The sequence below is a fragment of the Salvelinus alpinus genome, chromosome 17 (genome assembly GCF_045679555.1).
Source record: "Salvelinus alpinus chromosome 17, SLU_Salpinus.1, whole genome shotgun sequence".
NCBI classification, from domain to species: domain Eukaryota; kingdom Metazoa; phylum Chordata; class Actinopteri; order Salmoniformes; family Salmonidae; genus Salvelinus; species Salvelinus alpinus.
The window spans coordinates 18,847,714-18,873,861 of record NC_092102.1 but is presented as its reverse complement, the minus strand read 5'-3'; the positions used below and the strand labels follow the sequence as shown (position 1 = coordinate 18,873,861).

Below are 26,148 nucleotides of genomic sequence, written 5' to 3'. Positions count from 1 at the left end.
TATCTGCGTGTCTAATCAGTGATTTCATGTTCTTTTTTTCATCATCATTGCAAGCATTGGCTAAGCAGGAAGCAGAGGCAGTCAAAGTAGCACTGTTATTTTCTCAGCAACTCTGGCTAGCGGCTACGATATGGCAGAAACTATGAAGATAAGCCTAGATCACACAAAAAATGGATTTTTTTTGCTCCAATGCAATGTGCAGGGACTGTGTCCTGCTTGTGCAGCTGCAATATCCGTTACAACAGACAGGGAGGGTTGTAAAGCCTTCATAATACATGTTTGTTCAAATCGCCGCATGCTTTTTATTTCAGCTGTTCAGAAATATGAGGCAGAGACACAGGCTATACACTACATCACCATAGTTCAGAAGAGACACAGGCTATATACTACATCACCATAGTTCAGAAGAGACACAGGCTATATACCACATCACCATAGTTCAGAAGAGACACAGGCTATACACTACATCACCATAGTTCAGAAGAGACACAGGCTATATACTACATCACCATAGTTCAGAAGAGACACAGCCACGTGGTAATGGCTGGAGGGTGAATGAGTGGAAAGGTGTCAACAACATTGATGCCATTCCGTTCGCTCGGTTCCAGACATTGTTATGAGCCTTCCTCCCCTCAGCAGCCTCCACTGACACGCGCAGAACGTGATCCCCATTTGCCTATTGGCCTTGTTTTTATGGGTCAACCGTATCCAGTGAATGCAAAACAGGAGTATTTCCGTTTCAACTGTAGATGATGTACAGGCCTCAGTGTCTGATACACAGGGGGTTTCCAAGTCACGTCTGACCCGTGATGTAACTCAAGATAGTAACTGTATGGTAACTCTGCTGTGTGTCCCTCTGCGTTTCTTTCAGGTGACGCAGGTGCCTATAGAGTCATGTGATCAGTACGGGACGTGTGGAGAGTGCCTGAGCTCCGGTGACCCTCACTGTGGCTGGTGTGTCCTACACAACATGTGAGTATTCACCACACAACCACAACACAAGCATCACACGTTCACCTCTCAACCCTCGTCTCCCTTTCTACTGTTCAGTCCGTCTACCTGGCTGCTCATTGGCTGACATAAAGCCTACTGTTACCCTGAGTAACCTCTTCTCCCAGTGACACAAATTATAACACACATTCTAGTCAGAGGTGCATCGGCCGTCAGTTACAAAGCAATTGATGGGATGGTTTATGACTGCTTGTAAACAGTGAATGAAAGGCTACACAGACTAGCCTACTGTATTCGTGGACGTGTATGTGGCGCTTTTGAGTAACTACTGTCTTTCAGCTGTAGAGCAGGTTCAGAGCCAGGTGTCAGCCTGTGTCGTCTGGTGTTGAGTGACAGTTGGCCCGCTCTGCTGTGATGTGACTGAGGTCACTGAACTCTGCTTCACCAGCGCTGCACTCTGAACCATAGAGACCATCAGTGACACCTGCTGGTGGCTGGCTCTTAGTACAAATCCCTTTACAACCCAAGGCAGAGAGAGAGAGAGAGGAAGAATGAGAGACAGAGTGAGAAAGTGTTTGAGAGAGAGAGAGAGAGAGCGAGAGAGGAAGAACGAAGAGACAGAGTGAGAAAGTGTTTGAGAGAGAGAGAGAGAGAGAGAGAGAGAGAGAGAGAGAGGAAGAACGAAGAGACAGAGTGAGAAAGTGTTTGAGAGAGAGAGAGAGAGAGAGAGAGAGAGAGGAAGGACTAGAGAGAGAGAGAGTGAGAAAGAGAGAGAGAGAGAGGAAGGACGAGAGACAAAGTGAGAGTGAGAAAGAGAGAGAGAGAGAGAGAGAGAGAGAGAGAGAGAGAGAGAGGATGGACGAGAGACAAAGTGAGAGTGAGAAAGAGAGAGAGAGAGAGAGAGAGAGGAAGGACGAGAGACAAAGTGAGAGTGAGAAAGAGAGAGAGGAAGCAACCCTGGTAGATTGACTGTATGTCCAGTGTGTCGGTGATGAAAGTGAATACATGGAACTGAAGGGGTTGTAGATGGATTCTCTCTTTGCGTTCTATGCTGTATTTGATGAATAGCCCTGGCTAAACACAACCCACACTCTGAAGAAGAAGCTATAGCTGAATATATATGTAGCTGCAATCATCATCATTGTAATTGTGACCCCTGCAAAGTGCACTTAAAGTAATTTACATCACTCCAAAACTGGGACAGGACAAATCATTTCCTGGAGACAAGGTAATTGAGCATTTGCACTCCTCCATGCAGGGATGCAGGCAGGGTGTTCTGAGGCGACAGTAACACCCTCTATTATTTTGGGTTAGCATGCCTTCACAGAGATCATTTAGCAGGCCATTAACATTAGCCTCATGGACTCAGTGGGCTCTGATTGTAATCACACTCATTCCTCTGTAGACCGGGTGCTGCTGATAATCCTGCTCACGCTGCGTTGTGGAACTGTTTATCCTTGCTGAGATGATGCTGGGAGGGAGATCAGCATTGTAACTGAGAGGGCAGCTGGGCAGGACTCAGGAGCAGCTGTTTTTGTGGTGTAATGGTGTGTGTGTGTGTGTGTGTGTGTGTGTGTGTGTGTGTGTGTGTGTGTGTGTGTGTGTGTGTGTGTGTGTGTGTGTGTGTGTGTGTGTGTGTGTGTGTGTGTGTGTGTGTGTGTGTGAAGAGGTCAGGCCCTGGTATTACGTCAGATTACCATCTGCTATCCTACACCACAGTGCCATACTCTGCCCTGTCCTACTCTGCCCTACTCTGCCCTGCCCTACTCTGCCCTGCTTTGCCCTGCCCTGCTTTGCCCTACTTTGCCCTACTCTGCCCTGCTTTGCCCTACTTTGCCCTACTCTGCCCTGCTTTGCCCTGCCCTGCCCTACTCTGCCTTGCTTTGCCATGCCCTGCCCTACTCTGCCCTACTTTGCCCTACTCTGCCCTACTTTGCCCTGCCCTGCCCTACTCTGCCCTGCCCTACTCTGCCCAACTTTGCCCTACTCTGCCCTGCTTTGCCCTGCCCTACTCTGCCCTACTTTGATCTACTCTGCCCTACTTTGCCCTGCCCTGCCCTACTCTGCCCTGCCCTACTCTGCCCTACTCTGCTCTACTTTGCCCTACTCTGCCCAACTTTGCCCTGCCCTGGCATACTCTGCCCTACTCTGCCCTACTTTGCCCTACTTTGCCCTGCCCTGCCCTACTTTGCCCTGCCCTGCCCTACTCTGCCCTACTCTGCCCTACTCTGCCCTGCTTTGCCCTGCCCTGCCCTACTCTGCCCTGCCCTGCCCTACTCTGCCCTGCCCTGCCCTACTCTGCCCTACTCTGCCCTGCCCTGCCCTACTCTGCCCTACTCTGCCCTGCCCTGCCCTACTCTGCCCTACTCTGCCCTACTCTGTCCTCCTATGCTCCACGCTGCCGCCTGTCTCCCACTCTCTCTTTCACCCAAAGCTAGAGGGGGTCGCTCCCCTGTCAGCCCTGCTTGAACTACCGTACCAAGACAAAACGGGGTGTCTGCTGGTATGGCAGAGGTCAGTAAGAGAGGACTCCGTGAGCGTCATAATGTCGTTCAGTCTCATAATACATCTTCTGGGGGACGTTGACCAGAGGAGCCTGTTGGTGCAGGGTGGCCATAGCCAACAGGAGGCGGTGTAGAGGAATAGATCTGCATCCTCCCTCCAACTCCTTCAACTTAATAGCATCTGAGTACTGTATGGCTCCATCCTCCACAGCTGTGACTGCCTGGCCACCATGGACGCCTTTCCCTGAATCAATGTTAACTTAATGAAATTAGTGTTCCTTCTTCTCTCCAATGTTTGCTCCTTTTTCCCTGAAAGTGTTGGCACGGTGTCTGTCTGTGCCACGGAGCTAGGCTCAGCTAGGCTAGAGATGCATCTCTCTCTCTCTCTCTCTCTCTCTCTCTCTCTCTCTCTCTCTCTCTCTCTCTCTCTCTCTCTCTCTCTCTCTCTCTCTCTCTTTCCTCTCTCTCTCTCTCTCTCTCTCTCTCTCCTTCCTCTCGGTCTCTCTCCTTCCTCTCTGGAATCAGCTCTCCCAGACACTCAAGATGGTTGGCTTGCCACATGTAAACACCCAGCGCTTTGATCACCCCCTCCCTTTCCCACAGCTGCCACCAGCAATCCCTCTCTCTCTCTCCCCCTCTCTCTCGCTCCCCCCCTCTCTCTCCCCCCCTCCCCCCCTCTCTCTCTATCTCTTATATCTTCTCTTCCAAACACACAGTTTTTCCTCTAGCCTTTCTAGTATTTGTTCTGCCACCATTGAAGCGCTGCATGTTAAGGTGGGTAATTAGAAACATGGCAGCACATTAGGCAGCTCTGGTGATGAGGACAGACTAGAGAGGCAGGCAGGGCTGGTGATGAGGACAGACTAGAGAGGCAGGCAGCTCTGGTGATGAGGACAGACTAGAGAGGCAGGCAGCTCTGGTGATGAGGACAGACTAGAGAGGCAGGCAGCTCTGGTGATGAGGACAGACTAGAGAGGCAGGCAGGGCTGGTGATGAGGACAGACTAGAGAGGCAGGCAGCTCTGGTGATGAGGACAGACTAGAGAGGCAGGCAGCTCTGGTGATGAGGACAGACTAGAGAGGCAGGCAGGGCTGGTGATGAGGACAGACTAGAGAGGCAGGCAGGGCTGGTGATGAGGACAGACTAGAGAGGCAGGCAGCTCTGGTGATGAGGACAGACTAGAGAGGCAGGCAGGGCTGGTGATGAGGACAGACTAGAGAGGCAGGCAGGGCTGGTGATGAGGACAGACTAGAGAGGCAGGCAGGGCTGGTGATGAGGACAGACTAGAGAGGCAGGCAGGGCTGGTGATGAGGACAGACTAGAGAGGCAGGCAGGGCTGGTGATAAGGACAGACTAGAGAGGCAGGCAGGGCTGGTGATGAGGACAGACTAGAGAGGCAGGCAGGGCTGGTGATGAGGACAGACTAGAGAGGCAGGCAGGGCTGGTGATGAGGACAGACTAGAGAGGCAGGCAGGGCTGGTGATGAGGACAGACTAGAGAGGCAGGCAGGGCTGGCCAGGAGAGGAGTGTCTTCTTTCTTACACACTGGCCCGAGACTCCACACACACAGTCCTTTAATTGCCAGCAGCTGCTACAGACAGTATGAGCCCACTGAAAGCATCAAGAAGGGGGGAAAAGAGAGAGAGAGAATGAAAGAATGAGAGAGAGAGCTTTTGATGGCCCGTACTCAGGCCAACGAAGAGAGCAGTGTTTTGATTGCAGTTCAAAGAAAGCTCATCATCTCTTTAACTTTGACTGGCCCTGAATGGACCAGCAGCAGTTGGTTAACTGGCGATCTGGTCTGACAACCGTCTTAACCACTCAGATCTAGGGATGCACGACATATCAGTGAACATATCGGAATCGGCCGATATTAGCTAAAAATGCCTAGTTGTCTAGTTTAACAATGATGTTAAAAAAACAATGTCAAAGATACCGTGAATACCTATATAGAATAGGTACATGACCTAATTTTTTTTCTTTTTTTTCTCACCATTATTTAACCAGGTAGGCTAGTTGAGAACAAGTTCTCATTTGCAACTGCGACCTGGCCAAGATAAAGCAAAGCAGTTCGACACATACAACAACACAGAAAATTTTACATGGCATTTGGAACATGGAATACACATGGAATAAACAAACATACAATCAATAATACAGTAGGAAAAGTCTATATACAGCATGTGCAAATGATGTAGGATAAGGAAGGTAAGGCAATAAATAGGCCATGGTGGTGAAGTAATTACAAGTAATTATTACTTCGAAGTAATAATGCCATGTAAAATTTTGCACTACACGTACAACACAGCGTTCCTAACCTAGCCCACAATGTCTGTTGTGTGGATCAAGCAGTCATTTGAAAGAGTAACAAAATTTCAGCGAGACAACTCAAAGGCGAAATACATTAAAGCCAAGATAATGGAATACTTTTATTTGTAAGGCTAACAGCAAAGTCCACTATTGTGGCTAATCTTTATTGTGGCTAGCTTCACATAGATGGTCTGATTTGTCACGATTAAACTCTGGTTTTGATCTGGAGAGGAGATGTGATGGCTGAGGAAGGGTGGAGGATGAGGAGGGTGGGGAGGGATCACCCAGAATGAAGGGGTGCTGATGAAAGTGCAGGGTAGACTAGTTGGAGGAGAGTAGATCAGCGAGCGTACAGTAACACAGCATTATGTCATATTTATTTACATTTACATTACATTTAAGTCATTTAGCAGACGCTCTTATCCAGAGCGACTTACAAATTGGTGCATTCACCTTATGATATCCAGTGGAACAACCACTTTACAATAGTGCATCTAACTCTTTTAAGGGGGGGGGGGCTAGAAGGATTACTTTATCCTATCCTAGGTATTCCTTAAAGAGGTGGGGTTTCAGGTGTCTCCGGAAGGTGGTGATTGACTCCGCTGACCTGGCGTCGTGAGGGAGTTTGTTCCACCATTGGGGTGCCAGAGCAGCGAACAGTTTTGACTGGGCTGAGCGGGAACTGTACTTCCTCAGAGGTAGGGAGGCGAGCAGGCCAGAGGTGGATGAACGCAGTGCCCTTGTTTGGGTGTAGGGCCTGATCAGAGCCTGAAGGTACGGAGGTGCCGTTCCCCTCACAGCTCCGTAGGCAAGCACCATGGTCTTGTAGCGGATGCGAGCTTCAACTGGAAGCCAGTGGAGAGAGCGGAGGAGCGGGGTGACGTGAGAGAACTTGGGAAAGTTGAACACCAGACGGGCTGCGGCGTTCTGGATGAGTTGTAGGGGTTTAATGGCACAGGCAGGGAGCCCAGCCAACAGCGAGTTGCAGTAATCCAGACGGGAGATGACAAGTGCCTGGATTAGGACCTGCGCCGCTTCCTGCGTGAGGCAGGGTCGTACTCTGCGAATGTTGTAGAGCATGAACCTACAGGAACGGGTCACCGCCTTGATGTTAGTTGAGAACGACAGGGTGTTGTCCAGGATCACGCCAAGGTTCTTAGCACTCTGGGAAGAGGACACAATGGAGTTGTCAACCGTGATGGCGAGATCATGGAACGGGCAGTCCTTCCCCGGGAGGAAGAGCAGCTCCGTCTTGCCGAGGTTCAGCTTGAGGTGGTGATCCGTCATCCACACTGATATGTCTGCCAGACATGCAGAGATGCGATTCACCACCTGGTTATCAGAGGGGGGAAAGGAGAAGATTAATTGTGTGTCGTCTGCATAGCAATGATAGGAGAGACCATGTGAGGATATGACAGAGCCAAGTGACTTGGTGTATAGCGAGAATAGGAGAGGGCCTAGAACAGAGCCCTGGGGGACACCAGTGGTGAGAGCACGTGGTGCGGAGACAGATTCTCGCCACGCCACCTGGTAGGAGCGACCTGTCAGGTAGGACGCAATCCAAGCGTGGGCCGCGCCGGAGATGCCCAGCTCGGAGAGGGTGGAGAGGAGGATCTGATGGTTCACAGTATCAAAGGCAGCCGATAGGTCTAGAAGGATGAGAGCAGAGGAGAGAGAGTTAGCTTTAGCAGTGCGGAGCGCCTCCGTGACACAGAGAAGAGCAGTCTCAGTTGAATGACTAGTCTTGAAACCTGACTGATTTGGATGATTTATGTAAGACAGAGACAGGCCCATAGCCAGTCCATGGACCTCATTGGATGAGCCTTGTTTTCCTTAGTCCGTCCAAGGATCTCATTGGATGAGGCCTCGTTTTCTGACTCAGTCCATAAAGCTCATTGTTTTACAGAGGCTTGTTTGCATGGCGGCTGCAGTCGATTGAAGGATGAGGCCCTCTGCACAGCGGGACTCAGTCTTTGATGGGCAAAGCTGTGGGCACACACATCCCAGCAGCATACCACCCTGCATCCCACTGCTGGCTTGCTTCTGAAGCTAAGCAGTGTTGGTCCTGCTCAGTCCCTGGATGGGAGACCAGATGCTGCTGAAGTGGTGTTGGAGGGCCAGTAGGAGGCACTCTTTCCTGAGGTCCTACAAAATATCCCAATGCCCCAGGGCAGTGATTGGGGACATTGCCCTGTGTAGGGTGCTGTCTTTGGGATGGGACGTTAAACGGGTGTCCTGACTCTCTGTGGTCACTAAAGATCCCATGGCACTTATCGTAAGAGTAGGGGTGTTAACCTTGATGTCCTGGATAAATTCCCAATCTGGCCCTCATACCATCATGGCCACCTAATCATCCCCAGTTTACAATTGTCTCATTCATCCCCCTCCTCTCCCCTGTAACTATTCCAGGTCGTTGCTGTAAATGAGAATGTGTTCTCAGTCAACTTACCTGCTAAAATAACAGTAAAATAAAATAACACACACACACAGACACAGACACACATAGACACACACAGACACACACACACACACACACACACACACACACACACAGACACACACACACACACACACACACACACACACACCCACACCCACACACACACACACACACACACACACACACACACACACACACACACACACACACACACACTACTGTCAGTGATGGGATGTTGTCTGTCTATCTGCAGATATACCCCCTCAGTTAGTCCTACAGGGCACCACAGAGCATCAGCTGTAGTGTAGGAGTTGGCACTGTTACTGCCCAGCTGAAGTACCACCTGGGTTGAAGATGAATTTACAATCTCTCTCTCGCTCCATCCATCTCTCCCACCCTGTTACCCCTGTTCCTTCACCACCAGAGCAGCCTGTGGAAACCAGAGCAGCATCCATCTCTCCCACCCTGTAACCCCTGTTCCTTCACCACCAGAGCAGCCTGTGGAAACCAGAGCAGCATCCATCTCTCCCACCCTGTAACCCCTGTTCCTTCACCACCAGAGCAGCCTGTGGAAACCAGAGCAGCATCCATCTCTCCCGCCCTGTAACCCCTGTTCCTTCACCACCAGAGCAGCCTGTGGAAACCAGAGCAGCATCCATCTCTCCCACCCTGTAACCCCTGTTCCTTCACCACCAGAGCAGCCTGTGGAAACCAGAGCAGCATCCATCTCTCCCACCCTGTAACCCCTGTTCCTTCACCACCAGAGCAGCCTGTGGAGACCAGAGCAGCATCCATCTCTCCCACCCTGTAACCCCTGTTCCTTCCCCACCAGAGCAGCCTGTGGAGATCAGAGCAGCATCCATCTCTCCCGCCCTGTAACCCCTGTTCCTTCCCCACCAGAGCAGCCTGTGGAGATCAGAGCAGCATCCATCTCTCCCACCCTGTAACCCCTGTTCCTTCCCCACCAGAGCAGCCTGTGGAGATCAGAGCAGCATCCATCTCTCCCACCCTGTAACCCCTGTTCCTTCCCCACCAGAGCAGCCTGTGGAAACCAGAGCAGCATCCATCCAACACATCCACAAATCAATGTGATTACCGTAAACGCTGTCCATTGATTTGTTCAGCACCCTGGCAAGCCATGCACAGTCTTACTACATCACCAAGCCCTCCGTCAGGGGTTTGGGACTTGGCCCAAATCTTTATTACAGAGGAATTGATTTAGGACATGGTCCGTGTTTAAACAGTGTTTCTTAAATTATAGCACTCCTATTTCTAATCCTCTTGTCTGATATACATTAGGTCTAATTAAACCGTCTTTATTGATTTACTGCTAATTGGCAACAGTAGGGAGTTTAGCACATGGCTACTGTCTTGGCCCATCATCATTTGAATGGCAGTCCTATAGACTCCAGTAGCCTTTGTGCCGTCCTAGACACTGTACAGTAGCCCACACTGACACACCCTCAATGGCCCAATACAGCCATTTAGGCTACTGCAGGGTTTCCCAAACTCGGTCCTGGGGTCCCCCCTGGGTACACGTTTTGGTTTTTACATCAAAGCTTGATGATGAGTTGGTTATTGGAATCAGCTGTGTAGTGCTAGGGTAAAAACCAAAACATGTACCCAGGGGGGACCCCAGGACCGAGTTTGGGAAACCCTGCAGTAGCCTCTCACTAACGAGTACTGAATGATCTCAAGCACAGAAAGCATAAAATGTGCACTAGTTTCCCAATGGGGCAGGTAATGATAATGTCTGTATTGGGCCATTGAGGGTGTCTCGGTGTGTCTAATGGCCAGGTTAACAGTGTGTTCTACAGTCAGCACTACTGACACTGCATCAATCTCCTTCCCAAATCAACTGTTAATGAGATATCGATCAACAACATGCCCTACATATCAATAGAGCCATGTAACTATCTGAGTCAGTACCATTATTATTCATTATGATGGCATATTTACCTATCGCATTGTTATTACCATGGAGATGGGTTTGATATGGAAACCAGGCCAAGATCATGTCAACTTTATCTTACGCCCAGTCTCCCCTCCCTCCCTCCCTCCCTCCCTCCCTCCCTCCCTCCCTCTGTCGTTTCATTTACAGCCAGAGATATGGGGAAGGGGCGGAGGGGATCCAATTACTGTATTACTCATGAGCCAATTATTAATAAAGATCTGGTTCCTCTTTACTGCAGCCTGTTAGGAGCCTGCCATTTCTCTTTATACACCTCCATCTCTCTTTCCATTACTCTCACTATCTATCTGTTTCTGTCCATCTTGCTCCCTCCCTCTTCTCTCTCTCTCTCTCTCTCTCTCTCTCTCCCTCACTTTCCCTCTTTCTCCATCTCTCTCAATTCAATTCAATTCAAGGGGCTTTATTGGCATGGGAAACATGTGTTAACATTGCCAAAGCAAGTGAGGTAGATAATATACAAAAGTGAAATAAACAATACAAATTAACAGTAAACATTACACATACAGAAGTTTCAAAACAAAAAAGACATTACAAATGTCATATTATATATATACAGTGTTGTAACAATGTACAAATGGTTAAAGCACACAAGTTAAAATAAATAAGCATAAATATGGGTTGTATTTACAATGGTGTTTGTTCTTCACTGGTTGCCCTTTTCTTGTGGCAACAGGTCACAAATCTTGCTGCTGTGATGGCACACTGTGGAATTTCACCCAGTAGATATGGGAGTTTATCAAAATTGGATTTGTTTTCGAATTCTTTGTGGATCTGTGTAATCTGAGGGAAATATGTCTCTCTAATATGGTCATACATTGGGCAGGAGGTTAGGAAGTGCAGCTCAGTTTCCACCTCATTTTGTGGGCAGTGAGCACATAGCCTGTCTTCTCTTGAGAGCCATGTCTGCCTACGGCGGCCTTTCTCAATAGCAAGGCTATGCTCACTGAGTCTGTACATAGTCAAAGCTTTCCTTAAGTTTGGGTCAGTCACAGTGGTCAGGTATACTGCCACTGTGTACTCTCTGTTTAGGGCCAAATAGCATTCTAGTTTGCTCTGTTTTTTTGTTAATTCTTTCCAATGTGTCAAGTAATTATCTTTTTGTTTTCTCATGATTTGGTTGGGTCTAATTGTGCTGTTGTCCTGGGGCTCTGTGGGGTGTGTTTGTGTTTGTGAACAGAGCCCTAGGACCAGCTTGCTTAGGGGACTCTTCTCCAGGTTCATCTCTCTGTAGGTGATGGCTTTGTTATGGAAGGTTTGGGAATCGCTTCCTTTTAGGTGGTTGTAGAATTTAACGGCTCTTTTCTGGATTTTGATAATTAGTGGGTATCGGCCTAATTCTGCTCTGCATGCATTATTTGGTGTTCTACGTTGTACACGGAGGATATTTTTGCAGAATTCTGCATGCAGAGTCTCAATTTGGTGTTTGTCCCATTTTGTGAAATCTTGGTTGGTGAGCGGACCCCAGACCTCACAACCATAAAGGGCAATGGGCTCTATGACTGATTCAAGTATTTTTAGCCAGATCCTAATTGGTATGTTGAAATTTATGTTCCTTTTGATGGCATAGAATGCCCTTCTTGCCTTGTCTCTCAGGTCGTTCACAGCTCTGTGGAAGCTACCTGTGGTGCTGATGTTTAGGCCGAGGTATGTATAGTTTTTTGTGTGCTCTAGGGCAACGGTGTCTAGATGGAATTTGTGGTCCTGGCGACTGGACCTTTTTTGGAACACCATTATTTTGGTCTTACTGAGATTTACTGTCAGGGCCCAGGTCTGACAGAATCTGTGCAGAAGATCTAGGTGCTGCTGTAGGCCCTCCTTGGTTGGTGACAGAAGCACCAGATCATCAGCAAACAGTAGACATTTGACTTCGGATTCTAGTAGGGTGAGACCGGGTGCTGCAGACTGTTCTAGTGCCCGCGCCAATTCGTTGATATATATGTTGAAGAGGGTGGGGCTTAAGCTGCATCCCTGTCTCACCCCACGACCCTGTGTGAAGAAATGTGTATGTTTTTTGCCAATTTTAACCGCACACTTGTTGTTTGTGTACATGGATTTTATGATGTCGTATGTTTTACCCCCAACACCACTTTCCATCAATTTGTATAGCAGACCCTCATGCCAAATTGAGTCGAAGGCTTTTTTGAAATCAACAAAGCATGAGAAGACTTTGCCTTTGTTTTGGTTTGTTTGGTTGTCAATTAGGGTGTGTAGGGTGAATACATGGTCTGTTGTACGGTAATTTGGTAAAAAGCCAATTTGACATTTGCTCAGTACATTGTTTTCATTGAGGAAATGTACGAGTCTGCTGTTAATGATAATGCAGAGTATTTTCCCAAGGTTACTGTTGACGCATATTCCACGGTAGTTATTGGGGTCAAATTTGTCTCCACTTTTGTGGATTGGGGTGATCAGTCCTTGGTTCCAAATATTGGGGAAGATGCCAGAGCTAAGGACGATGTTAAAGAGTTTTAGTATAGCCAATTGGAATTTGTTGTCTGTATATTTGATCATTTCATTAAGGATACCATCAACACCACAGGCCTTTTTGGGTTGGAGGGTTTTTATTTTGTCCTGTAACTCATTCAAGGTAATTGGAGAATCCAGTGGGTTCTGGTAGTCTTTAATAGTTGATTCTAGGATTTGTATTTGATCATGTATATGTTTTTGCTCTTTATTCTTTGTTATAGAGCCAAAAAGATTGGAGAAGTGGTTTACCCATACATCTCCATTTTGGATAGATAATTCTTCGTGTTGTTGTTTGTTTAGTGTTTTCCAATTTTCCCAGAATTGGTTAGAGTCTCTCCATTTCTCTCTCTCTCTCTTTCTCCATCTCTCCATCTCTCTCTCTTTCTCCATCCCGCTCTCTCTATCTCTCTTGCGCTCTCTCTCTCTCTCTCTCTCCATCTCTCCATCTCTCCCTCTCCATCTCTCTCTCTCTCTCTCTCTCTCCCCATCTCTCCATCTCTCTCCTTCTCCATCTCTCTCTCTCTTTCCATCTCTCCATCTCTCTCGCTCTCTCTCTCTCCATCTCTCCATCTCTCTCTCTCTCTCTCTCTCAATTCAATTCAATTCAAGGGGCTTTATTGGCATGGGAAACATGTGTTAACATTGCCAAAGCAAATGAGGTAGATAATATACAAGTGAAATAAACAATAAAAATGATCTCTCTCTCTCTCTCTCTCTCTCTCTCTCTCTCTCTCTCTCTCTCTCTCTCTCTCTCTCGCTCTCGCTCTCGCTCTCTCTCTCTCTCTCGCTCTCTCTCCCTCTCTCTCCATTTCGCTCTCGCTCTCTCCATTTCTCTCTCTCTCTCTCTCCATCTCTCTCTCTCTACTCTCTCACCATTTCGCTCTCGCTCTCTCCGTTTCTCTCTCTCTCTCTCTCCATCTCTCTCTCTCTCTCTACTCTCTCTCCTCTCTATCCTCCCTCTCCTCTCTATCCTCTCTATCCTCTCTCTCCTCTCTATCCTCTACATCCTCTCTCTCCTCTCTATCCTCTCTATCCTCTCTCTCCTCTCTATCCTCTCTATCCTCTCTCTCCTCTCTATCCTCTCCTCTCTCTCCTCTCTATCCTCTCTCTCCTCTCTATCCTCTCCTCTCTCTCCTCTCTCTCCTCTCTATCCTCTCTCTCCTCTCTATCCTCTCCTCTCTATCCTCTCTCTCCTCTCTATCCTCTCCTCTCTCTCCTCTCTATCCTCTCTCTCCTCTCTATCCTCTCCTCTCTCTCCTCTCTCTCCTTTCTATCCTCTCTCTCCTCTCTATCCTCTCCTCTCTATCCTCTCTCACCTCTCTATCCTCTCCTCTCTATCCTCTCTCTCCTCTCTATCCTCTCCTCTCTCTCCTCTCTCTCCTCTCTATCCTCTCTATCCTCTCTCTCCTCTCTCTCCTCTCTCTCCTCTCTATCCTCTCCTCTCTCTCCTCTCTATCCTCTCCTCTCTCTCCTCTCTCTCCTCTCTCTCCTCTGTCCTCTCTATCCTCTCTATCCTCTCCTCTCTATCCTCTCTATCCACTCTATCCTCTCTCCTATCTCTCCTCTCTATCCGCTCTCTCCTCTCTATCCTCTCCTCTCTCTCCTCTCTCTCCTCTCTATCCGCTCTCTCCTCTCTATCCTCTCTATCCTCTCCTCTCTCTCCTCTCTCCTCTCTATCCTCTCTCTCCTCTCTATCCTCTCTATCCTCTCCTCTCTCTCCTCTCTATCCTCTCTATCCTCTCTCTCCTCTCTCTCCTCTCTATCCTCTCTGACACAGATACTTTTGTGCCTCAGAAATGCATCATCTTTAGCAGATGTATAAAACATCACTAGTCTCTTTGTGCTGTTGTTGTTGTTGTTGTCTTGTGGCATGACACTACAGAAGCCACAATGCCCGGGGAACCTCACAATACAATACTTTCCTGACCTCAGTGCTGAACTCAGGACTGTTGTTCTGTTCTGGTCAAACCTGAACACAACCCTCTGTACAACACGAGTCAGCCTGAATAGCTAAACATCTCTGCTGCATCTATGCTCTTTGAACGGCTCTCTTCCTCCTCTCTTCCTCCTCTCTTCCCCCCTCTCTTCCTCCTCTCTTCCTCCTCTCTTCCTCCTCTCTTCCTCCTCTCTTCCCCCCTCTCTTCCCCCCTCTCTTCCTCCTCTCTTCCCCCCTCTCTTCCTCCTCTCTTCCTCCTCTCTTCCTCCTCTCTTCCCCCCTCTCTTCCTCCTCTCTTCCTCCTCTCTTCCTCCTCTCTTCCACCCTCTCTTCCTCCTCTCTTCCTCCTCTCTCTCCCCCCTCTCTTCCTCCTCTCTTCCTCCTCTCTTCCCCCTCTCTTCCTCCTCTCTTCCTCCTCTCTTCCTCCTCTCTTCCCCCTCTCTCCCCCCTCTCTTCCTCCTCTCTTCCTCCTCTCTTCCTCCTCTCTTCCCCCTCTCTTCCTCCTCTCTTCCCCCTCTCTTCCTCCTCTCTTCCCCCCTCTCTTCCTCCTCTCTTCCTCCTCTCTTCCTCCTCTCTTCCCCCCTCTCTTCCTCCTCTCTTCCCCCTCTCTTCCCCCTCTCTTCCTCCTCTCTTCCCCCTCTCTTCCTCCTCTCTTCCCCCTCTCTTCCTCCTCTCTTCCACCCTCTCTTCCTCCTCTCTTCCCCCTCTCTTCCTCCTCTCTTCCCCCTCTCTTCCTCCTCTCTTCCCCCTCTCTTCCTCCTCTCTTCCCCCTCTCTTCCTCCTCTCTTCCTCCTCTCTTCCCCCCTCTCTTCCTCCTCTCTTCCCCCTCTCTTCCTCCTCTCTTCCCCCTCTCTTCCTCCTCTCTTCCCCCCTCTCTTCCTCCTCTCTTCCCCCTCTCTTCCTCCTCTCTTCCCCCCTCTCTTCCTCCTCTCTTCCCCCCTCTCTTCCTCCTCTCTTCCCCCCTCTCTTCCTCCTCTCTTCCTCCTCTCTTCCCCCCTCTCTTCCTCCTCTCTTCCCCCCTCTCTTCTTCCTCTCTTCCTCCTCTCTTCCCCCCTCTCTTCCTCCTCTCTTCCCCCCTCTCTTTCTCTCCCGCCGCCTCAATTTGAATGGATATTCATGCGCATCAGGGAGGAAGCAGAAAAACACTTAATTTGCACAAATATCTGGGTGTTCTGGGGGGGAAATTAGCATGTAGCTCAGCCCAGCACAGCAGCACAGCACAGGGCTGTTCTCAGTAATCACTCTTCATTCAAAATGGCAGTGTGATGTGATCTGAGCGCATTGGGAGTTGTATGCATTTTGTCTGCCTCCGTACATACATATTTACATTGACATGGGTAGCAGTCGAGACAGTCCCCGAGCAGGTGTCCATCCAAGCAGTTGAGGCAGACAATACAGACAGCAGATAAAGGAGAGGAGGAGAGGAGACAGCCCGTCCTGTAACACAACAGATAATGATGTAGACCTACTTAGTCTGTGGATGGTGGATCTGTTGTTGTATTTAAACACCATTAAATATTCACTGTACATACAGTGTCTCTGTCTCCCTCTCTCTCCATCCGTTCATTCCCCTTCACTTCCATCTGACTTTGTTCATCTGAACTCTTCCACCCTCTTCTATGGTTCTGGTTGTTCTTTGTCCGGTAACAGTAAAGGAAGGGGTGAGAGGGAGAGAACGTAGGGCTGGCTCAATTACCGTGTTACCGACGGTTCCGAATGAAGAGCGCCATGAAAGTGAAATACGCCAAAACTGTTTAAAATATATGTGTGACCGACCACCTCGATTCAATCTTATATAGCAACATTGAAATTGTGTTTTTTTTAACGCTGGATAAAAGTAGAGACTTAGAGCTACAAAATGGTATATCATACACTGCAGTTGAGGAACAATGGGAGAGTAATTCTGCTTTGAAACTTGTAACCTCACTTTTGAGAAAATGGCTCTTGAATGTTTTGACCTTGAGGCCACAATCCAATGACTGCTCTTTGTGTGTGTGTATAGTGTGTCCATACATTCCAGTTTGTGTTGATTGTGTGTGTGTATAGTGTGTCCGTGCATTCCAGTTTGTGTTGATTGTGTGTGTGTATAGTGTGTCCATGCATTCCAGTTTGTGTTGATTGTGTGTGTGTATAGTGTGTCCGTGCATTCCAGTTTGTGTTGATTGTGTGTGTGTATAGTGTGTCCGTGCATTCCAGTTTGTGTTGATTGTGTGTGTGTATAGTGTGTCCGTGCATTCCAGTTTGTGTTGATTGTGTGTGTGTATAGTGTGTCCGTGCATTCCAGTTTGTGTTGATTGTGTGTGTGTATAGTGTGTCCGTGCATTCCAGTTTGTGTTGATTGTGTGTGTGTGTATAGTGTGTCCGTGCATTCCAGTTTGTGTTGATTGTGTGTGTGTATAGTGTGTCCGTGCATTCCAGTTTGTGTTGATTGTGTGTGTGTATAGTGTGTCCGTGCATTCCAGTTTGTGTTGATTGTGTGTATAGTGTGTCCGTGCATTCCAGTTTGTGTTGATTGTGTGTGTGTATAGTGTGTCCGTGCATTCCAGTTTGTGTTGATTGTGTGTGTGTATAGTGTGTCCGTGCATTCCAGTTTGTGTTGATTGTGTGTATAGTGTGTCCGTGCATTCCAGTTTGTGTTGATTGTGTGTATAGTGTGTCCGTGCATTCCAGTTTGTGTTGATTGTGTGTGTGTATAGTGTGTCCGTGCATTCCAGTTTGTGTTGATTGTGTGTGTGTATAGTGTGTCCGTGCATTCCAGTTTGTGTTGATTGTGTGTGTGTATAGTGTGCCCGTGCATTCCAGTTTGTGTTGATTGTGTGTGTGTATAGTGTGTCCGTGCATTCCAGTTTGTGTTGATTGTGTGTGTGTATAGTGTGTCCGTGCATTCCAGTTTGTGTTGATTGTGTGTGTGTATAGTGTGTCCGTGCATTCCAGTTTGTGTTGATTGTGTGTGTGTATAGTGTGTCCGTGCATTCCAGTTTGTGTTGATTGTGTGTGTGTATAGTGTGCCCGTGCATTCCAGTTTGTGTTGATTGTGTGTGTGTATAGTGTGTCCGTGCATTCCAGTTTGTGTTGATTGGGTGTGTGTATAGTGTGTCCGTGCATTCCAGTTTGTGTTGATTGGGTGTGTGTATAGTGTGTCCGTGCATTCCAGTTTGTGTTGATTGTGTGTGTGTATAGTGTGTCCGTGCATTCCAGTTTGTGTTGATTGTGTGTGTGTATAGTGTGTCCGTGCATTCCAGTTTGTGTTGATTGTGTGTATGTATAGTGTGTCCGTGCATTCCAGTTTGTGTTGATTGTGTGTGTGTATAGTGTGTCCGTGCATTCCAGTTTGTGTTGATTGTGTGTGTGTATAGTGTGTCCGTGCATTCCAGTTTTTGTTGGTTGTGTGTGTGTATAGTGTGTCCGTGCATTCCAGTTTGTGTTGATTGTGTGTGTGTATAGTGTGTCCGTGCATTCCAGTTTGTGTTGATTGTGTGTGTGTATAGTGTGTCCGTGCATTCCAGTTTGTGTTGATTGTGTGTGTGTATAGTGTGTCCGTGCATTCCAGTTTGTGTTGATTGTGTGTATAGTGTGTCCGTGCATTCCAGTTTGTGTTGATTGTGTGTGTGTATAGTGTGTCCGTGCATTCCAGTTTGTGTTGATTGTGTGTGTGTATAGTGTGTCTGTGCATTCCAGTTTGTGTTGATTGTGTGTGTAGTCAACACAGCTATGTTATTCTATATGTGGCGTGTACATAGTCTAGACATAGTATGTTAGCAGTGATTGTCATCGGCAGCAGTAGATCAACAGAGAGTGCTGAGTGCTGTCTGTGTGGTTTTGTGTGTTAAAGGGAAAGTTCAGGCCAAATCTATATTTGGGTTGAATTACCCTTACCTTGAGTTGTGGCTGAAGGCCCCATGCTGACAGAATCCACAATAATCCATAATTTACTCCTGCCGCTGGAGCATCGTCGAAATTCGTGAATGTGAACAACAGAAACGACTTGAGCAGGGATTTCCATCAGTAGCAGTAGATAGACAGAGAGTGCTGACTGACTGACTGAGGTCTGTTCTACTTCAGCACCTTGGACAGGGCTTGGTTCACAGCCATGGCCACCTGCTGTAGTGCTGCCTGTACTGTCTTCAGCTGCTCTGAGTAGCTATTAATAAAGGTCCCATTAAACTAACACTGTGTGTGTGCGACCGTGCCTGGGTTTGTGTGTTAAAGGGAAAGTTCAGGCCAAATCTCTATATTTGGGTTGAATTACCCTTACCTTGAGTTGTGTCTGAAGGCCCCATGCTGACAGAATCCACAATAATCCTTAGTTCTGTCACAGCCAGGAGTTAGCATATTAGCATCGTCAAAATTCATGAGTGTAAACAGCCGAACCGATGTTAGCAATGCTGCCCTGCAACCCCAAACTTCCTCAAAAACACTTCAGACTAAGTTCGGTAGCGTCAATACTCGCAAAGAACATGTCCATCTTTTCTTCCCAGTGAGAATGTCGTTGCTTTTACAGTAATATCACATTATTCCAATGCACTGATAGTTCCATCAAGCCACCGGTGAGTTTGTTCACAGCTCTGGTAATTGATCCGTATCTGATTGCCCAATGGAATACAATACGATACAATGGAATACAATACGATACAATGGAATACAATACGATACAATGGAATACAATACGATACAATGGAATACAATACAACTGTATTGTCCATGTTACAGCAAACCACAGGAACAGATGCGGCTGTGAAACTACATGACGGAATGGTTCCAGTTTTGCGTGACAAAATTCCAGCAATTTTTTTCAGCGTTATGCACTTTTTAAAAATCCCTGCAACCTCCATAACTACCGAACTCAGTCTGAAGTGTTTTTGAGGAAGTTTGGGCTTGCAGAGCAGCATTGCTAACATCTGTTCAGCTGTTTCTATTCATTCATTCGACAATGTTACCTCCTGGCTGTGGCAGGACTAAATAGTGAATTATTGTGGATTCTGTCACCATGGCCCTTCAGACACAACTCAAGGTAATTCAACCCAAAAATAGGCCTGAACTATACCTTTTAAGGATGTGTGCATTCCACCCCTTTAGGAATCTGAGTGATCCGACACAAAGCAGTGGCAAGGCTGTGAATGAAAGGCTAGTGGAAGAAGAGGGAGAGGAGAGGAGAGGAGAGGAGAGGAGAGGAGAGGAGAGGAGAGGAGAGGAGAGGAGAGGAGAGGAGAGGAGAGGAGAGGAGAGGAGAGGAGAGGGGGTAGTGAGTGAGGAGGGGGGTGTACTGTAGTCAACATTCAAAAGCATGCACTTCATCTAATGAGAGAGCCAAGAGGTCAGTCTTTAACTACACACAGATAATGGCTGTCTCCTGAAACCATGGCAACAATACCTCTCCACCATCTCTCCCCCTCCTCCTTCCTACTCTCCCTCCCGTCCCCTCCTCCTCCTCCCACAGTAAAATCAATGCAGGGCTTTTTGTTAGCTTAATGGCCGCTCTGGTTTGGTCTGTCTGAATGTCCTGTACCTCCACCATGAGGTTTACATACAACATCTTCCTCCCTACCTGCCTGCCTGCCTAACTCCCTGACTGCCTAACTCCCTGTCTGCCTAGCTCCCTGCTTGCCTAACACGCTGCCTGACTAGCTCCCTGCCTGCCTAGCTCCCTGACTGCCTAACTCCCTGCCTGCCTAGCTCCCTGCCTGCCTAGCTCCCTGACTGCCTAACTCCCTGACTGCCTAACTCCCTGACTGCCTAACACCCTGACTGCCTAGCTCCCTGTCTGCCTAGCTCCCTGCCTGTCTTCCTAATTATCTGCCTGCCTAACTCCCTGACTGCCTAACTCCCTGACTGCATAGCTCCCTGTCTGCCTAGCTCCCTGCCTGCCTAGCTCCCTGCCTGCCTTCCTAATTATCTGCCTGCCTAACTCCCTGCTTGCCTAACACGCTGCCTGACTAGCTCCCTGCCTGCCTAGCTCCCTGTCTGCCTAGCTCCCTGTCTGCCTAGCTCCCTGCCTGCCTTCCTAATTCTCTGCCTGCCTAACTCCCTGTCTGCCTAGCTCCCTGTCTGCCTAGCTCCCTGCCTGCCTAGCTCCCTGCCTTCCTTTCTAATTATCTGCCTGCCTAACTCCCTGACTGTCTAACTCCCTGACTGCCTAGCTCCCTGACTGCCTAGCTCCCTGTCTGCCTAGCTCCCTGTCTGCCTAGCTCCCTGCCTGCCTAGCTCCCTGCCTTCCTTCCTAATTATCTGCCTGCCTAACTCCCTGACTGCCTAACTCCCTGACTGCCTAGCTCCCTGACTGCCTAGCTCCCTGTCTGCCTAGCTCCCTGTCTGCCTAGCTCCCTGCCTGCCTAGCTCCCTGTCTGCCTAGCTCCCTGTCTGCCTAGCTCCCTGCCTGCCTTCCTAATTCTCTGCCTGCCTAACTCCCTGTCTGCCTAGCTCCCTGTCTGCCTAGCTCCCTGCCTGCCTAGCTCCCTGCCTTCCTTCCTAATTATCTGCCTGCCTAACTCCCTGACTGCCTAACTCCCTGACTGCCTAGCTCCCTGACTGCCTAGCTCCCTGACTGCCTAGCTCCCTGTCTGCCTAGCTCCCTGCCTGCCAAGCTCCCTGCCTGCCTAGCTCCCTGTCTGGCTTCCTAATTCTCTGCCTGCCTAGCTCCCTGCCTGCCTAGCTCCCTGTCTGGCTTCCTAATTCTCTGCCTGCCTAGCTCCCTGCCTGCCTAGCTCCCTGTCTGGCTTCCTAATTCTCTGCCTGCCTAGCTCCCTGCCTGCCTAGCTCCCTGCCTGCCTTCCTAATTATCTGCCTGCCTAGCTCCCTGTCTGGCTTCCTAATTCTCTGCCTGCCTAGCTCCCTGTCTGCCTAGCTCCCTGTCTGGCTTCCTAATTCTCTGCCTGACTAGCTCCCTGCCTGCCTAGCTCCCTGTCTGGCTTCCTAATTCTCTGCCTGCCTAGCTCCCTGCCTGCCTAGCTCCCTGCGTGCCTTCCTAATTATCTGCCTGCCTAGCTCCCTGCCTGCCTGCCTCCCTGCCTGCCTCGTTTCCTTCCTGCCTCGCTTCCTACCTGCCTGCCTCTCTCCCTGCTTTGTTGCCTCTCTCTCCTAAAAAAAAGTCACATTAAAGACAATTTTCTTCAGCCATTATTGACGTAAAAGAGACTTGTGAAATTGACAAACGGGGTAGCAACACTCATCATAAATGGCAGACAGATTTGTCTGTCTGTCAGTGTTTGCGACGGATAGAGATAGAGGGAGAGACCGAGAGAGAGAAAGGGAAAGGTGGAGTGAGTGGTGAGAAGAGAACAGAGCGAGAGAAAGAGAGACGGGGTGGGAAAACTAGCCATCAGAATGATGGCGACGTCTCGGTTGTGGTTTCTATGAGTCAGCATGTGGTTAATAGGCAGGGGGGCGTATGATACATTGTGCTGACCCTTGCACTCCTTGGTTGGTTGTCAGTGTGTGAGACTAGCATAATGAGGTGCTAGAGACATCTTACTGGCCCTTACGTTTCCTTAGATCACCTCTGTTGTTCTATTCTACAGGGTTCTCTCTATGGCTTGGCTCCACACTCAACATAATGGGCAACCTGTTACGGAACCGGTTATCACCATTAGATGGTTTAGGCGCCAGGCAATCAGAAATGAATTAAGTGTTGAGGGATACACTGAGTGTACAAAACATTAAGAACATCTTCCTGATATTGAGTTGTACCCCACACCTTTTGCCCTCAGAACAGTCTCAGTTCGTCGGGACATGGACTCTACAAGGTGTCGAAAGCGTTCCACAGGGATGCTGGCCCGTGTTGACTTCAATTCTTTCAACAGTTGTGTCAAGTTGGCCGGATGTCCTTTGGGTGATGGACCGTTCTTGATACACACGGGAAACTGTTGAGCGTGAAAAACCCAGCAGCGTTGCAGTTCTTGACACAAACCGGTGTGCCTGGCACTTAACTCTTTGGTCTTGCCCATTAACCATCTGCATGGCACACATACACAATCCAGGTCTCAATTGTCTCAAGGCTTCAAAATCCTTCCTCTACACTGATTGAAGAGGATTTAAACAGGGGACAGTCAGTTTCACCTGGATTCACCTTCCCAGTCTACGTCATAGTTTTGTATAGTCAGTGTATAAGTGGGTTTTCACCTATACATTTACACCAATCATTAACCCTTTATTAACTCTTATCTTTCCTTCGCTCTCCACCCCCCCCCCCCCCCCCCACTCTTCTGTCCGTGTATCCAGGTGTTCTCAGAAGGATCGTTGTGAGCGTGCTGATGAGCCGTACCGTTTCGCGGCCGCTCTCTCCCAGTGTGTGAAGGCCACCGTGTACCCAGATAGCATCGCAGTGTCAGATCCCAGCATGCCGGTGAGTCTACACACACACACACACAAAATCTCAACACACCACACTACCCCAACACACCGTCAACATCCAACTGGAGCTGGTAGGGAGGCATTATCTGAAACCAGGTTTTTACAGAGACGGAGCTACCTTCCAGTCTATTCCTCAGTAACAGTGTATTTGTAGATGAACACAGATGAATAAACACCGTCCTCTGTGTCTCATAAGTGCACTATGTTTGTGTAAGTGTGAGCATATGCTTCCCCTGCGTCCAACATTTTGGTGTGTGTGGGTGTGAACGTTCTTTTCCTTCCAGCAGAGTACAGAGTCGTACAGTAATTCAGCATGGGCACGGTGAAACAGACAAGCAGGCCATCCGTAAGAGCCGCTATTGTCTCCTTTTTTATTCAGCTCAGGAATGCACACACTCACCCACTCTTACGGTGTGCTCTACTTGCAATGTCTGCGCACGGGAGTACACACGCCAGTCCCTCCTGGCCAATGTCTGCGCACGGGAGTACACACGCCAGTCCCTCCTGGCCAATGTCTGCGCACGGGAGTACACACGCCAGTCCCTCCTGGCCAATGTCTGCGCACGGGAGTACACACGCCAGTCCCTCCTGGCCAATGTCTGCGCACGGGAGTACACACGCCAGTCCCTCCTGGCCAATGTCTGCGCACGGGAGTACACACGCCAGTCCCTCCTGGCCAATGTCTGCGCACGGGAGTACACACGCCAGTCCCTCCTGGCCAATGTCTGCGCACGGGAGTACACACGCAAGTCCCTCCTGGCCAATGTCTGCGCACGGGAGTACACACGCCAGTCCCTCCTGGCCAATGTCTGCGCACGGGAGTACACACGCCAGTCCCTCCTGGCCAATGTCTGCGCACGGGAGTACACACGCCAGTCCCTCCTGGCCAATGTTTGCGCACGGGAGTACACACGCCAGTCCCTCCTGGCCAATGTCTGCGCACGGGAGTACACACGCCAGTCCCTCCTGGCCAATGTCTGCGCACGGGAGTACACACGCCAGTCCCTCCTGGCCAATGTCTGCGCACGGGAGTACACACGCCAGTCCCTCCTGGCCAATGTCTGCGCACGGGAGTACACACGCCAGTCCCTCCTGGCGAATGTCTGCGCACGGGAGTACACACGCCAGTCCCTCCTGGCCAATGTCTGCGCACGGGAGTACACACGCCAGTCCCTCCTGGCGAATGTCTGCGCACGGGAGTACACACGCCAGTCCCTCCTGGCCAATGTCTGCGCACGGGAGTACACACGCCAGTCCCTCCTGGCGAATGTCTGCGCACGGGAGTACACACGCCAGTCCCTCCTGGCGAATGTCTCTGAACTGTCTTTGAGCTTTTGAATGTGTACTCTGCGTATCCCTGTTCATATTCCCAGCAGCGCTACAAAGAACCCTGCATCTTGTCCCTGCTTCAGTATTGTCCATGTTGCGTACTGATATACACTGTTCAGGAATTAACTACCGCTGGAACAAAGGTGAGCCATCATAGTGCTACATCTAACATGGGTGACCGTGGCTGTAGTTTGACCTGTACCAGTGATGACCCGTAGCCACCATGCCACCTATAACCAATAACAGAGGTGACCGATTGCTTTGTATGCTCTTTCGTTTTGTCTTTTGCAAACGGAAATGTTCCTTCCTTTCCTCTCTGACAACATGACAGCAACAGGGTCACCTCCATTGTCTAACGCCAGGTAGGGCGACGATGCCACCTGTACTGTTTAGGGACGAGCGTTGCGTAGGAGTGACGCCACCTGTCGGAAGATAATGGGTCACCTCAGCTCTGAGCATTCCGCTGTGGCAGGAAGCTATCGCCATGACAACAAATCCTCCCTGGCGACAGCTTGGTGAAGCAGCAGGGGGAAAATGAAATTACCTTTATTAAAAACACTGCCACCAATTAGGCCAGACATTACAGACTCTGGCACAAAGATACCCACTGTATCACCGCTGTCTCGGAGAGAGCGGGAGACAGGAGAGAAGAGAAAACAGCAAGACGAAAAACAGACTTAAAACAAACAAGGCTCACAATAGAAACCTGCCAGTGTCTCTGTGTAGTGCGTGTGTGTATACGTGTCTGTGTGTGTGTGTGTGTGTATGTACGTGTGTGTGTGTGTGTATACGTGTCTGTGTGTGCGTGTGTGTGTATGTACGTGTGTGTATGTACGTGCACATGCGTGTGTGTGTATACGTGTCTGTGTGTGTACGTGTGTGTATGTACGTGCACATGCGTGTGTGTGTATACGTGTCTGTGTGTGTGTGTGTGTATGTACGTGCACATGCGTGTGTGTGTATACGTGTCTGTGTGTGTATGTACGTGTGTGTATGTACGTGCACATGCGTGTGTGTATACGTGTCTGTGTGTGCGTGTGTGTGTATGTACGTGCACATGCGCGTGTGTGTATACGTGTCTGTGTGTGTATGTACGTGTGTGTATGTACGTGCACATGCGTGTGTGTGTATACGTGTCTGTGTGTGCGTGTGTGTGTGTACGTGCACATGCGTGTGTGTGTATACGTGTCTGTGTGTGTGTGTGAGTGTGTGTATGTACGTGCACATGCGTGTGTGTGTATACGTGTCTGTGTGTGTATGTACGTGTGTGTATGTACGTGCACATGCGTGTGTGTGTATATGTGTCTGTGTGTGCGTGTGTGTGTATGTACGTGCACATGCGCGTGTGTGTATACGTGTCTGTGTGTCTGTGTGTGTATGTACGTGCACATGCGTGTGTGTGTATACGTGTCTGTGTGTGCGTGTGTGTGTATGTACATGCACATGTGTGTGTGTGTGTATACGTGTCTGTGTGTGCGTGTGTGTGTATGTACGTGCACATGTGTGTGTGTGTGTGTGTATACGTGTCTGTGTGTGTGTGTGTGTGTATGTACGTGCACATGCGCGTGTGTGTATACGTGTCTGTGTGTCTGTGTGTGTGTGTATGTACGTGCGCATGTGTGTGTGTCTGTATACGTGTCTGTGTGTGTGTGTGTGTGTGTATGTACGTGCACATGCGTGTGTGTGTATACGTGTCTGTGTGTGTATGTATGTGTGTGTATGTACGTGCACATGCGTGTGTGTGTATACGTGTCTGTGTGTGCGTGTGTGTGTATGTACGTGCACATGCGCGTGTGTGTATACGTGTCTGTGTGTCTGTGTGTGTATGTACGTGCACATGCGTGTGTGTGTATACGTGTCTGTGTGTGCGTGTGTGTGTATGTACATGCACATG

The 26,148-nt window shown here is 49.1% G+C and overlaps 1 protein-coding gene across 1 annotated transcript in view; it reads left to right on the top strand.

Annotated features, from left to right (window-relative positions):
• The window catches only part of plxna2 (plexin A2), a 321,281-nt gene that overhangs the window by 183,980 nt on the left and 111,153 nt on the right, over positions 1 to 26,148 (top strand). The window contains exons 5-6 of the mRNA XM_071347743.1: positions 872 to 972; positions 22,794 to 22,917. Of these exons, the coding sequence (XP_071203844.1) occupies positions 872 to 972; positions 22,794 to 22,917 (225 nt within the window). The remainder of the gene's footprint in view (positions 1 to 871; positions 973 to 22,793; positions 22,918 to 26,148) is intronic.